The 13,235-nt window shown below is 33.3% G+C and overlaps 3 protein-coding genes across 3 annotated transcripts; 1 reads left to right on the top strand and 2 right to left on the bottom strand.

Annotated features, from left to right (window-relative positions):
- Window positions 1-1,339: 1,339 nt before the first annotated feature.
- On the top strand, window positions 1,340-5,260 carry LOC132064790 (protein SHORT HYPOCOTYL IN WHITE LIGHT 1). The gene is made up of 4 exons (XM_059457898.1): window positions 1,340-1,604; window positions 1,834-2,067; window positions 3,904-3,969; window positions 4,688-5,260. The coding sequence occupies exons 1-4, from the start codon at window positions 1,368-1,370 to the stop codon at window positions 4,838-4,840; spliced, it is 690 nt and encodes a 229-aa protein (XP_059313881.1). The 5' UTR covers window positions 1,340-1,367; the 3' UTR covers window positions 4,841-5,260.
- LOC132064792 (pathogenesis-related protein PR-4-like) lies at window positions 5,149-6,705 on the bottom strand. Its single transcript, XM_059457900.1, has 2 exons — window positions 6,147-6,705; window positions 5,149-5,582 (listed from the first exon to the last, which is right to left on the bottom strand). The coding sequence occupies exons 1-2, from the start codon at window positions 6,465-6,467 to the stop codon at window positions 5,373-5,375; spliced, it is 531 nt and encodes a 176-aa protein (XP_059313883.1). The 5' UTR covers window positions 6,468-6,705; the 3' UTR covers window positions 5,149-5,372.
- Window positions 6,706-9,382: 2,677 nt separating this feature from the next.
- LOC132064791 (pathogenesis-related protein PR-4-like) lies at window positions 9,383-10,787 on the bottom strand. The gene is made up of 2 exons (XM_059457899.1): window positions 10,411-10,787; window positions 9,383-9,741 (listed from the first exon to the last, which is right to left on the bottom strand). The coding sequence occupies exons 1-2, from the start codon at window positions 10,729-10,731 to the stop codon at window positions 9,526-9,528; spliced, it is 537 nt and encodes a 178-aa protein (XP_059313882.1). The 5' UTR covers window positions 10,732-10,787; the 3' UTR covers window positions 9,383-9,525.
- Window positions 10,788-13,235: the final 2,448 nt, after the last annotated feature.

Below are 13,235 nucleotides of genomic sequence, written 5' to 3'. Positions count from 1 at the left end.
ATCTAGGGTCATATCCTCAGTAAGCTGGAGATGTGTCATGTTCTGTCTAATCACTTTCCCCCAGCCCCATTTCTTCTTCGGCATATCTCTACCTCTCCTCAATCTGCTATAGCCAACCTCTCACACCGCCTTGTTGGTGCATTCGCGCACCACCTCTTCACAGTCGGTGTTATCTCAGTCTCGCTTCCCTCATCTTGTCCTCCGGTGAACAGTCTCACCTTGTCCTGTATAACTTTGTTCGTAATCCTATCTCTCCTAGTATGTCCACATCTAATTGAGCATCCTCATCTTCTCTACCTTCTTCTTTTGGACGTGTGCGTTCTTGATTGGCCAGTATTGTGGCCCACAATAATTTAGGTCTAACTACCACTCTTTAAAACTTTTTTAAAAATTTTGGTGATACATTCTTATCACAACGTAGAATAAACGCGAGCCTCCATATTGATTATCAAAGAGTGATGAAATAATGAATCCTTTTTATTAATTTGAGATGTTGTATTAAGATTAAAATATCGATGGTGAGTGTTGGTTAGGTGATGGTAGTTGATAATCATGGTCAGCCAGGGGCAATTTTAGGTGCAAAAATGAGGCACGTGAACACATGGTTTCTCCGTAAAACTAGATGTTTTATGTATATATTTTTTAATATTAGTATAATATTATCTGGTGGAATACATGTTACAAAAAAGTTAAATGGTGCACTTGATTGAAGATAGCGTTATTTATATTGAGGTCAAGCGATTAAACCCCGCTTAATACATTTAGGAGCCGTTTGGACATGATTTCATGTTTAGACATGCAATTTAGATTTCTTAAGTTACAATTTCTTTTTATAAACATAAAAATCCCACAAGTTATGAAAATCATCAAAATTTTTCTAATTCTTATAGAATCTTACCAAATGAGTAAATCATAATTCATAATAAAATTAATACGCTACTAGAAGGCCTTTCTAAAAAAAATACAATATCAATTGATCAAATTTTAGTTCAATAAAAAGAAAAATTTAACATGAATAGTAATGTAATGACTCTTTAATATAATCCTCCCACATAATAAACATGATTGGTAAATATATTTTATCAACTTGCAGATTAATATTTAATACAAATGGTTGATAAACATAACTGATAAATATATCTATTAACTTATGGGTCTTTTTTCACAAAATATAAACATATGAGTTAAATTTTACATTTATATTTTTTAAAATCATGATTTCAAATCCCAAATTATACTTTTTTGAATGATTTGGAATTTTATCTCATCAGATATGAAATCGCATGTCCAAATAGTGATTTCATCCTATTATTTCATCGAGATGAAATCGCATCTTCTAAATACCTTGGTTGAGATTTAAATGGTTAATGGGAAGAAGGTGGCAACACAGGTTTGCAATTGACCTTCACTTTAAATGCGCAACAAATCAACTGTTACTCATTTTCATGGCGTACACCATTAAACCTCTTCACTTTCTACTCTACAAAAATTACCATCACAACTCCGTAAACCTTGATACCCAATTTACCCATCTTCATTTTAACCTCCGTCCCATCTCTAATTTTCAACTTCAAGCTTCAAGACGCATTTCCAATTTCCCTCAGGTAACCTTTTTTATTGAACAACATTAACTACACTGCAATTCTAATTGATCTTCAGTAGGCTTTTTTTTTTTTTTTCATTCAACAGCAATAAATGTCGTGATCCCAAATTAATCAGACTCGGTTATATGTTCTTTAGGTCTATTGCACTTTATTTAGACCCCATTTGATTCTAGTTCATTTTTTTTTTCTATTAATACTTATTTGGGATTTTTTTAAATTTTTTTTTTAGGGAGGTGATGATTTGGTTGGGGATTCTAGAAATTGGAGCCGTCATCGAGGCAACATAGTGACTGAAGAGTATGAAGATGAAGATGAAGATGATGATGATGATGATGATGAAGAAGAGGAAGATCGAAGTTTAGATCTTCTGGTTAAATTTGTACAGAATGTTTTCAAGAAGCTTTCTCGAAAAGCTAAGAAAGCTGTTCGCTCTGTTCTGCCTGTTTCAATTTCCAGTCAATTGGTATTCTTCTGCTTAAATCTCATTTCGCTCTTCAGTTTAGCAAAATCGAGTGTTTCATCTCTAAATAATGGTTTCGATGAGTTTAGAATAATAAAACTCTTTTCTATATCAATTAGTTAATCCACTATTAAGATAGAGTATCATATTTCGTTTAGCAAATCCAAATGGAATGGCTATTGCATTAGGTGTGCTAGTATTGGACCTGTGATATTGTGAGGGGAAATAATAAAGTAAGATGATTCATACATTGGTATACATGTTAGGTTCTTAAAGTTATTGTGTGTCTTGATTGTAGGATTTTATTGATTTGCTTTCTTGGATGTAATGCTTTTCATTGTCTTGGTACTATGCCCTTTATACCTGCTTTTTGTTTTATGTTGATCAGTAGATGATTATTTCATTAGATTGACAGCATAATAGAGATCACCCCATCCAGTGCTGAATGATGCTCGCAGAAAACAACAGTAGCATTCCTTATCAGTTCTGTATAGTGCATCAAAATATATAAGTGTCAGCATTACTCTATATATTCGTTCTTAAACCAAAAAGAAGCAATCTAGACACCTGTGCTTTATTCTACTGATTGGTCTCCTTATAGTCTCAAAGTACCTTGAGTTCCTTTCTCTTCACTATGGCTAGAATTTTCTTTTTCCACTCATTATAAAACCTTGATAACATCAATGATAAAACACCAATCATGCTTCCCGATGTTACACCTAATATCCTAGTATGTTTAGCCTGTGAAGACTGATGCATCTTTGAAGGCATATCATTAAAAATGGAAGTGAATGAGTATTACATGTTTTATGGATCTTAATGACTCAAAAGGAGTAAGATTAAGATCTCAGGCTGGGAATTCACATCGCACAGAGGGCCATTGTGAATCATATGTAAGAAAATCCAAGATTTTTTATGATCAACTGTACCTCACATGAAAAAGCCTCTTTTCACTGTGATAGAACTAAAATGTTAGCTCTTCTTTTCCAGCCTGATTAATGCTCAAAGTGTAAATGCCTGCTTTTTAAGGAAGTTTAGATAATATAATTTTAGTTTTGATAATATAAGGAAGTTTAGATAAGGAAGTTGTATTGATTATTGTTGGAGACGGATACCATTATTCTACACAAGCATCTTATTGGGGGATGACTGAAGGTTTTGTGTATTTTCACATTCTTTGATGAGTGGCATAGCAAATGAAGTTACAGAGATAACATGATAGTAGACAGTAACGAGCTTAAAGTCATTTATGTGGTTAAATGGGCTTTTACTTCATCCTTCTAATGCAGAATTAAGCAGAAATTATGCCGATGATAAATTATCCAGGAGAAGTAATCTTAAAATCTGATTTTCCAACAGAACCATGGTTAAGTTCATCCTCGATATGTGGATTTCTTGTCCTTCCTTTTGTATTTATACGCAAATAATTTACTAGGTTCTTGTTTGTGCATACAAAAGAGTGCTTTGCTTTAAATGTATAAAATCTCCACTTATGTAACATTTTCTATAGCTAAAGAGAAAACAACTCTTTTTTATGTTTTCTCTGGTGTTCTTTTGGTTTTCATTGATTTAGACTCCTGTTCCTCTATGTCACCAAAGTATCAACTCAGTAGCAAGTTGACCATCTGCTTTTGTACCGCATATCACATAGTTAGCCATATTGCTCTTTCAATTATAGCTGATTAGCTCGCGGTAGATTCAAGGATTTTTGTTCTTATTCCAATTTAGCACTCTTTGAGAGAATGAACGTTCCCCTTTGAGATAGTCATCTGGAGTGGGACATGTGCTTTGCACATGCGCTGGTTTTTAAGTTAGTAACATGCTTTTTACTCGATGTAGGTGGCATTTTCTGTTAATGGAGTTATAATTTTGACATTTTTGTGGCTATCAAAGGCAGTTCTTGAGGTACTTCTTCCACTTATTTTCTATGATCATGTGATATGTGGTACTTTACTTTGTAATGTACTTCCTATTCTGATCTGTCTTTTTTCGAGACACGTCCGGTGGACATGTTGGACTATAATTGGTGCTTGGAGCTCTTCTAAATTTGAATGATTCAGCTTTTTTACTCTTTCAAGCTGAATGGATCTTGTGCTCGTTGCATTATATGTATATGGTTTTGTACAAGCAGACAGATTATGGAAAAAAGATTTAACTTATCTGTACTGCCAATAGTATCACGGTCTAGAAGACTCAAATTGTTGTTTGCTTATTATAACATAAAATCATCTGCTAATTATTGTGCCTATCATCTAAGAACGCTTTAAACCCAAATAAGAAGGATTCCTGCTACAAAATTGGACTTTACTGATATTTCATTTGCTTATAAGTAATACCTTTTGGTGGATTCTCTGACAGAGTTGCAAGACTCTCTGAAGCTTTAATAACTTGTTACTTTCAGGTTGGCCTTTGCATCATGAGAGTATTTTCAATTGTATTCCTGCTTAGACCTATTAGTCGTTACTAATTAGTCATTACCAGTCTCTCTACGAATTGAGTTTGTTATAATTAGTATGAAAATAAACTGTGCACCGTCTTGTCATTTTGCTTGTTAATTCCCTTACCCTGGATGACTTTCTCTTTGTAGTTAATATTCCCTTACTTTGGGCTTTATGGTTTCCAGGTATTTTGCACCCTTGGGAGCGTAGTTTTTGCTAGTATCTTACTTATTCGAGGAGTATGGACAGGCGTATCATACTTACAAAATAATCGCAACCTTAGGACAGATGAAGGTGATGATCGTCGTGCATGGAGTGGAGTGCAACCTGCAAGTTAACTGGCCAGACAATAAAGCTTCAATTTTTAGATCCCATAGTATTATTCCTGCTAGACTTGGAATTAGCTCATGGAGATGACCAGTTGAGGAGCAGCAATGTCCAATTAGAGCTACTCTGATGCTATTCGGAAACAAATAGTACAGAAGATTTCCAAACGCAATAATTGGGTTAAGGCCCTTTACGATCTACTGAATTAAATCCTAACAAGGTTGAAGCTGGATCATTTGTCCTTTGTCTTGGGTCTATGCGGCTGTAACTAATATGTCAAATTTACTTCACAAAATGTAAACCGTCCAATTTATCCAACTTATGTGTTAGGAATATTTGTACACGAGGCTACTAGCACCAGAGACAAGTAGCAGTGTGTTTTTATTTACTTGGTATTACATGAAAAGGCCCCATCTTTATTTGGCTTATAATGCCCAAAAAGCACCCGAGGAGTGCCAAAAGAGCTTACATACTTTATCAAGGCTGATACATTATAATTACGTTCACGAAACACTAGTACTGCTTCCCTGTTCTGTTTGATATTCATTCTTTGTCCACTACAGAAAGCAGAGGAACATCGAGGCCATTACCACAATTCACGAACTGGTAATTGACTATAAGGTGGCCTTGCTGGATTCCGACTCCATCAGTGTCGAGTCGACGGAAAACATTGACATCCAAATCTAGCCCTCCGTTGCTACATCTATCCACAATTCTTACAGTTACCTGAGCCCTTGTCCTAGTATTTGTCACCTGCACAATATTGGTACTATGCATCAAATTCATAGCAAAATATGATGGGCAAAATTTCATTGAAGCTTGAGATGGTCAAACAAGTTGGTCGAATTTCTTTTTCTAGTTTTATATCTGGAACTTGAAATTTTAATCAATCAAACAATCACTTATAGTTCAATTCCAACTATAAGGAGGTGCGCTACAAATAATTATAGTCTATTCAGAGGATTTATCATAGTTATATTATTCTTAATTAACGTTTTACGTTTAGCTGCAATTTTTTGGGGTAGATTTAGATGGTTGTTTATGGGTTTGTATGAACCCAATAGCTTTTGCCCACGCCAGATATATATATTCAAAAAAATCCACAAAATACTTATATATATTTACTGTGAATTCAATTATTATGATAATATTAGAAGTTGTAGGAATTCAAAAATTTCAAATTCTAAATCCACAATATTCCTTCTTTATCTAACTTGAGACTGGCTATGTTAATCTAAACTTAAACAAGTTTAATTTCTATGTACTAGTAAATTGGCCTATAAAATGTGTTATCTGCTACAACAGATTAAATATTACCCGCAAGCACCTGCCGCAGGAAGGTCGGCCTTGAGGACCAGAGGGACCACAGAAAGCAGTCCAACCATACTTTCTTCGCCATGCCAATGGCTTGTTAGCATCCCAAGTAGCACAGTAAACACTCGCCCTTATGTAATCCCACCCTATATTCTGTGGATTATACAAATGATATGTTGCTCTCACATTATTTGCTGATTGTCCCACTATGGCATTGGCACCACCAACATCTTCAACTTCGCTGCCACACTGCTCTGCAAAAGCTCGAGTAGTCAGCCAGATGCTAATTAGTTGCACTAATAAGCAAAGACTCAACTTCCTCATTTTTTGGTTTTGTCTAAGATTTTGGTTTCAAGAAAGTCACTTAGGATGATATATCGTTTGGGATATTGTTGGACTATTTATAATGCTTGTCGCTCGTGACTCGTGAGTTCTACTAACCCCTTATTTGGGTTAACGGTCTAAGTATTAAGTACGGATGGTATAAAATATATTGACACATAAAATATCTAGGCCAATATTCAGAATTTAAGCTATGTATACTGATAATGTAAAGAACTAACAAAAAACAATTTGTTTTTATCCCCATTGGCTCCCTTTCTCTCCTTCCTTGGAACATTTCTAACTCTGTCCTTATTTTTCGCGCATATATATATAATTCGATCTCAAAGCTACCTTTAATAAAAATGCTAAAATGTTTCTGGCAATTATTCTATGTTATCCAAGTTTTAGTTCACCTAATGCAAAGATAATAGGGGATCTTGAACTTCTACCATTGGTTAAAGCTTCGTCTGCCAGAGGTAGAGATGCTCATTAGTCAATAACATCATATATTTCATATGTATGGCGGCTCTTAATTAACCTTGTCAGGCGGCTATTAGAAAAAAGTCTAACTTCTTTGGCAAATTCAGTGATGTGTTTCTTAATTATGTTATAATTAAATTTTTTATGCTCACCTTGAATTCTATCAAAATTAGAGCAAGAAACTGTCACAATCTATCATTTTATTCAAACTCTTAACCCGCATATTAATTTTTACAACACTCTATATATGTTATATACAAGTAACTAAATAATATATAAGCCACCCCTACTAATTACTACTTCCCTCTGTCCCAATTTATGGCATCATTTCCATTTTGGTTTGTCTTAAAATGAATGTCACTTTTCTTATATTTAGAAACAATTTAACTTTATCAGAAGATTTACAGCCACACATTTATATAAGACTTGTTTTGGATCACACATTTCAAAAGTCTTCCTTTCTTTCTTAAACTCCGTGCCAAGTCAAATGGTGCCACATAAATTGGGACGGAGGGAGTATATATTTTTTCATTTTTAGTGCTCTATGATAATGTTGTGTTCCCATTTGTCATTTCCTGTTCCTTACTAGATATGCAAATGACTAGTGAACATATTTTTTTGCGCTTGATATTTATACCAAAAAATTATTATGATTAAGTAACTTAATGAGAAAAGAATACATATATTGAACTATAGTTAATTGATAGAAGTCAATGTGCTAACATATGTCATGCATCTATAGGATTGATATAAACATAGGATGCGGGTTGATGTTTTACCAATAACTATTTTTTATGAGAGACGTTAAAGATGGGGTTAAACTACGCAACCTGTTTTTTACCAGGTTGTGTAGTTTTTACTAGTATGTTACTTATTTGAGGTGTATGGACAGGCGTATCATACTTAGAAAATAATCGCAACCTTAGGACAGATGAAGATGATGATCGTCGTGCATGGAGTGGAGCGCAACCTGCAAGTTAACTGGCCAGAAAATAACGCTTCAATTTAGACCCCATAGTATTATTCCTGCTAGATCTGGAAATAGCTCATGGAGATGACCAGTTGAGCGGCAATGTCCAATTAGAGCTACTCTGATGCTATCCGGAAACAAATAGTACAGAATATTTCCTAACGCAATAATTGGGTTAAGGCCCTTTACCATTTACTGAATTAAATCCCAACAAGGTTGAAGCTGGATCATTTTTCCTTTGTCTATGTCTATGTGGCTGTAACTAATACGTCAAATTTACTTCACAAAATGTAAACCGTCCAATTTAACCAACTTATATGTTGGCAATATTTGTACACAACGCTACTAGCACCAGAGACAAGTAGCAGTGTGTGCAGGGGCAGACCCACGTTATGCCGAGGGGTGTCACTGTCACTGCTTCGCCCGGAAATTTTAGTAAATATATATGTTTAACATATCCGAAATGTATATATAAAATGTATAAGTGACACAGCTTTAATATAACCGGCGGGGGCGGTCCTATGTGGTTTCAAGTGGGTTCATATGAACCCACTTCGTTGAAAAATAACATTGTATACACATGTATATTTAATCTGTTTTTAAAAAATATATATGTATATATAGTGTTATTTATATATTTCTTATATATTGAACCCACTTGGTAAAAATCCTAGGTCCGCCACTGATAACCAGCAGCCTAGCTCCGCTGGTCTAGCGTTTGCTTGTCTACACAAGAGTCTTGAGTTCGATTCCTGGCTATATGATTGTTTTATATTTAACTTTTATTACCTTGCCTTGCTCTTTTATTTTGGATTAGCTAAAAAAAAGTGAAGCATAAGTACTTAAAGTACTTTTAAGTGCTGAAAGTTATTTTATAAATAAGCAGTTACGTGTTTGGATAAAAGTGCTTAAAGAGTTTTTACACATAATGGTAATATTGAAATTAACATAAAATATAAGGGATAAGAGGGTAAGTTGTTGGTTAAATCAAATTGGCTTTTAAGCCCAAAAAAAAATAAGTTGGGGTTGAGCAACTTCTTAATTTTGGCTTATTTTAAGCAGTTTTTAACTTAATTTGAGTTGCTTTTTATTTTTACCAAACACCAAATAAGTTAAAAATGACTTATAAGTTGGTTTGACCAATTAATAAGCCAATCCAAACAGTCTCTTAGTCAATGAAATTCTAACTTGAAAACAACTGGGAGGGCGTGCTATTTGATGCTAATTTTTTATAAGGTTTTTTTTTTTTTTTTTTTTTTTTTTTTTTTAAAAAAATATGAGTTACGTTTTATTACTATGATTTAATTATATTTTATGTGAGTTGTGTTTCATTAATACGATTTAAGTATTCTTTTAACATGATGTTATAACAATTTATTCATTTTTTTTTATTTCTTTAAATGCGTATTAATCGCTTTCAAAAAAATACGTGTGCATCGAAAGTGTGTGTTATATTTACTTGGTATTACATAAAAAAGCCCCATCTTTATTTGGCTTATAATGCCCAAAAAGCATCTGAGGAGTGCCAAAACAGCTTACATACTTTATCAAGGCTGATACATTATAATTACATTCACGAAACACTAGTATTGCTTCTCATGTTCTGTTTTATATTTGCTCTTTGTCGACTACAGAAAGTAGAGGAACATCGAGGCCATTACCACAATTCACGAACTGGTAATTGACAATGAGATGGCCTTGCTGGTTTCCGACTCCATCGGTATCGATTTGACGAAAAACATTGACATCCAAATCTAGCCCTCCATTACTGCATCGGTCCACAATTCTCACTGTTACCTGTGCCCTGGTCCTAGTATTTGTCACCTGCATAATTTTGGGACTATGCATCAAATTCATAGCCAGGCCAAAATATGGAGGACAAAATTTCATTTAAGCTTGGGATGGTCAAACAAGTTAGTCAAATTTCGTTTTCTAGTGGTCATATCTTGAACTTGAAATTTAATCAATCAATCTATCAGTTATGATTCAATCCCAAGTCCCAACTATTTGGAGTTGCGCTATAAATAATTACAGTTTATTCAGAGGATCAATCATAGTCAGATCATTTTTAATTAATCATAAATTAGATATTGTACGTTAAGCTCCAATGTTTAGGGGTGAATCTAGAGGGTTGTTTACCTGTGAAAATCAAGTAGCTTTTGCCCAGAAACTGTATACTAGTATATATTAAAAAATTTACTGATATTTATTAATATTTACTATCAACCCAATTATTATTATTATAGTATCAATTGAGGTCGTTCTGGGAAATCATAAATTTCAATTCCTAAATCCACCTCTGAAAAGGGTCCTTTTATCCAACTTGGGACTAGCATTGTTTTCCAAGCTCATATAGCGAAGTTAGCTTAAAATTAAAACAGGTTTTAAGTAATTCTATATACTACATGAGATTGGTTCGTAAAATGTGTTACGTTATTGAAAGCAAAAAAAAAAAAAAAAAAGGTTATCTGCTATAACAAATTAAAATATTACCCGCAAGCACCTGCCACAGGCAGGTCGGCCTTGAGGACCAGAGGGACCACAGAAAGCAGTCCAACCATACTTTCTTCGCCATGCCAATGGCTTATTAGCATCCCAAGTAGCACAGTAAACACTCGCCCTTATGTAATCCCACCCTATATTCTGTGGATTATAGAAATGATATGTTGCTCTCACATTATTTGCTGATTGTCCCACCACGGCATTGGCACCACCAACATCTTCAACTTTGCTGCCACATTGCTTTGCAAAAGCTCCAGTGGTCAGCCAGATGCTAATTAGTTGCACTAATAAGCAAAGACTCAACTTCCTCATTTTTTGGTTTTGTCTAAGATTTTGGTTTCAAGAAAGTCGCTTAGGATGATATATCGTTTGGGATATTGTTGGGTTATTTATAATGCTTGTGGCTCGTACGTGAGTTCTACTAACCCCTTACTCAGGTTAACGGAAGTATTAAGTACGGGTAGTATAAAATATATTGAAACATAAAATATCTAGGCCAATGTTAAGAATTTAAGCTATGTATACTGATAATGTAAAGAACTATTGAGATAGTCCAAGTTAACTAACATGCAGTGATACAACTATTATCTTATTTTACGATTACCATATCAGATTTGCTATGAAAAATTATATATCATTATAGGTCAATTGTATCTGATGGCATAAGAATCATTACATAGTGGTGTGTAGAACTTAAATTCACATATTAAAAAAGTAGAGAATTCAAAAGTTCAGATATAACAAAAAACAATTTGTTTTTATCCCCATTGGCTCCCTTTCTCTCCTTGAACATTTCTAACTTTGTCCTTTTTACTTATTTTTCGCACATATATATATATCAAAATTCGATCTCAAAGCTACCTTTAATAAAAATGCTAAAATGTTTCTGGCAATTATTCTATGTTATCCAAGTTTTAGTTCACCTAATACAAAAATAATAGGGGATCTTGAACTTCGACCGTTGGTTAAAGCTTCGTCTGTGAGAGGTAGAGATACTCATTAGTCAATAACACTATATATTTCATATGTATGGCGGCTCTTAATTAACCTTGTGAGGCGGCTATTAGAAAAAGGTCTAACTTCTTTGGCAAATTTTGATTAGTTTATTCCCATCTCAGTGCTCCAATAATTCAGTGATGTGTTTCTTAATAATTGAAATTTTTGTGCTCACCTTGAATTCTATCAAAATTTGAGTAGGAAACTGTCACAATCTATCATTTTATTCAAAAACAGTGTGTCATTTTATTCAAACTCTTAACCCGCATATTAATTTATACAACACTCTATATATGTTATATACAAGTAACTAAATAATATATAAGATACCGCTACTAATTACTACTCCCTCTGTCCCAATTTATGTGACATCATTTCCTTTTTGGTCTGTCCCAAAAAGAATGTCACCTTTCTACATTTAAAAATAATTTAACTTTATGCGATGATTTGCAACCATACATTTATATAAGGCTTGTTTTGGACCATATATTTATATAAGGCTTGTTTTGGACCATACATTTATATAAGGCTGGTTTTGAACCACACATTTCAAAAGTCTTCATTTCTTTCTTAAACTCCGTGCCAAGTCAAATGGTGCCACGTAAATTGAGACGGAGGGACTATATGTTTTTTTAATTTTTAGTGCTCTATGATAATGTTGTGTTCCCATTTGCCATTTCCTGTTACTTACTAGATATGCAAATGACTAATGATAAATATTTTTCGCCCTTGATATTTATACCAAAAAATTATTATGATTAAGTAACTTAATGAGACAAGAAAACATATATTGAACTATAGTTAATTGATAGAAGTCAATGTGCTAACATATGTCATGCATCTATTCGATTGGTATAAACATTGGGTGCGGGTAGATTTTTTACCAATAACTATTTTTTATGAGAGATGTTAAAGATGGGGTTAAAATATAAACAACTATTTTTAACCAAAAAAAGAAAAAGAAAAGATACAAATGTTTGGATAATAGCCTGTTTGGCCAAGCTTATTTTTCTCCCAAAAGTACTTATTTTTTCAATAAGTGCTTATTTTAAAAAAAGTGAGGTGTTTGGCCAAGCTTTTGGGAGAAAATAAGTGCTTTTAGGGAGTAGCAGAAGCAGTTTTTCAGAAGCTAAAAAATAGCTTTTGCCCAAAAGCACTTTTTTTGAAAAGTACTTTGAGAAAAATACACATAGAAACACTATTTAAAAGCATGACCAAACACTAATTCTTTGCTCAAAAGTGTTTTAAATTAGAATTGGCCAAAACACAAATTACTTTTTTGCAAAGTACTTTTTATTTTAAAAAGTGAGGTGTTTACTTTTTTGCAAAGTACTTTTGAAAAAGTACTTTTTTAAAAAAAATAACTTTTGTCAAAAGCACTTTTTTGAAAAGCTTGAGAAAAATACACATAGAAGCTATTTAGCCCGTTTTTGGCTAAGACTTTTTTAAATTCTAAAATCAAAAACTTATTTGAAAATTTTTGGTTTTAAAAAATATGCATTTCAAAAAAGTAATTTTGTTTTAAAAAATATGCATTTCAAAAAAGTATTTTTGGCGAAAAGCAATTTCTGTTTGGCCAATTAATCTAAAAAACACTTTTGAGCAGCAATTAGTGTTTGACCGATCTTTTAAAAAGTGCTTCTATGTGTATTTTTCTCAAAAGTACTTTTTAAAAAAGTGATTTTAGGCAAAAACTATTTTTTTAGCTTCTGAAAAACAGCTTCTCCTACTCCTCAGAATCACTTATTTTCTCCCAAAAGCTTGACTAAACAACACACTTTTTTAAAATAAGACTTATTGAAAAAAATAAGCATTTTTGG

Source organism: Lycium ferocissimum, chromosome 7 (assembly GCF_029784015.1).
Source record: "Lycium ferocissimum isolate CSIRO_LF1 chromosome 7, AGI_CSIRO_Lferr_CH_V1, whole genome shotgun sequence".
Lineage (NCBI taxonomy): Eukaryota > Viridiplantae > Streptophyta > Magnoliopsida > Solanales > Solanaceae > Lycium > Lycium ferocissimum.
The sequence above is the reverse complement of the archived record's forward strand: the minus strand, read 5'-3'. Positions and strand labels throughout refer to the sequence as shown.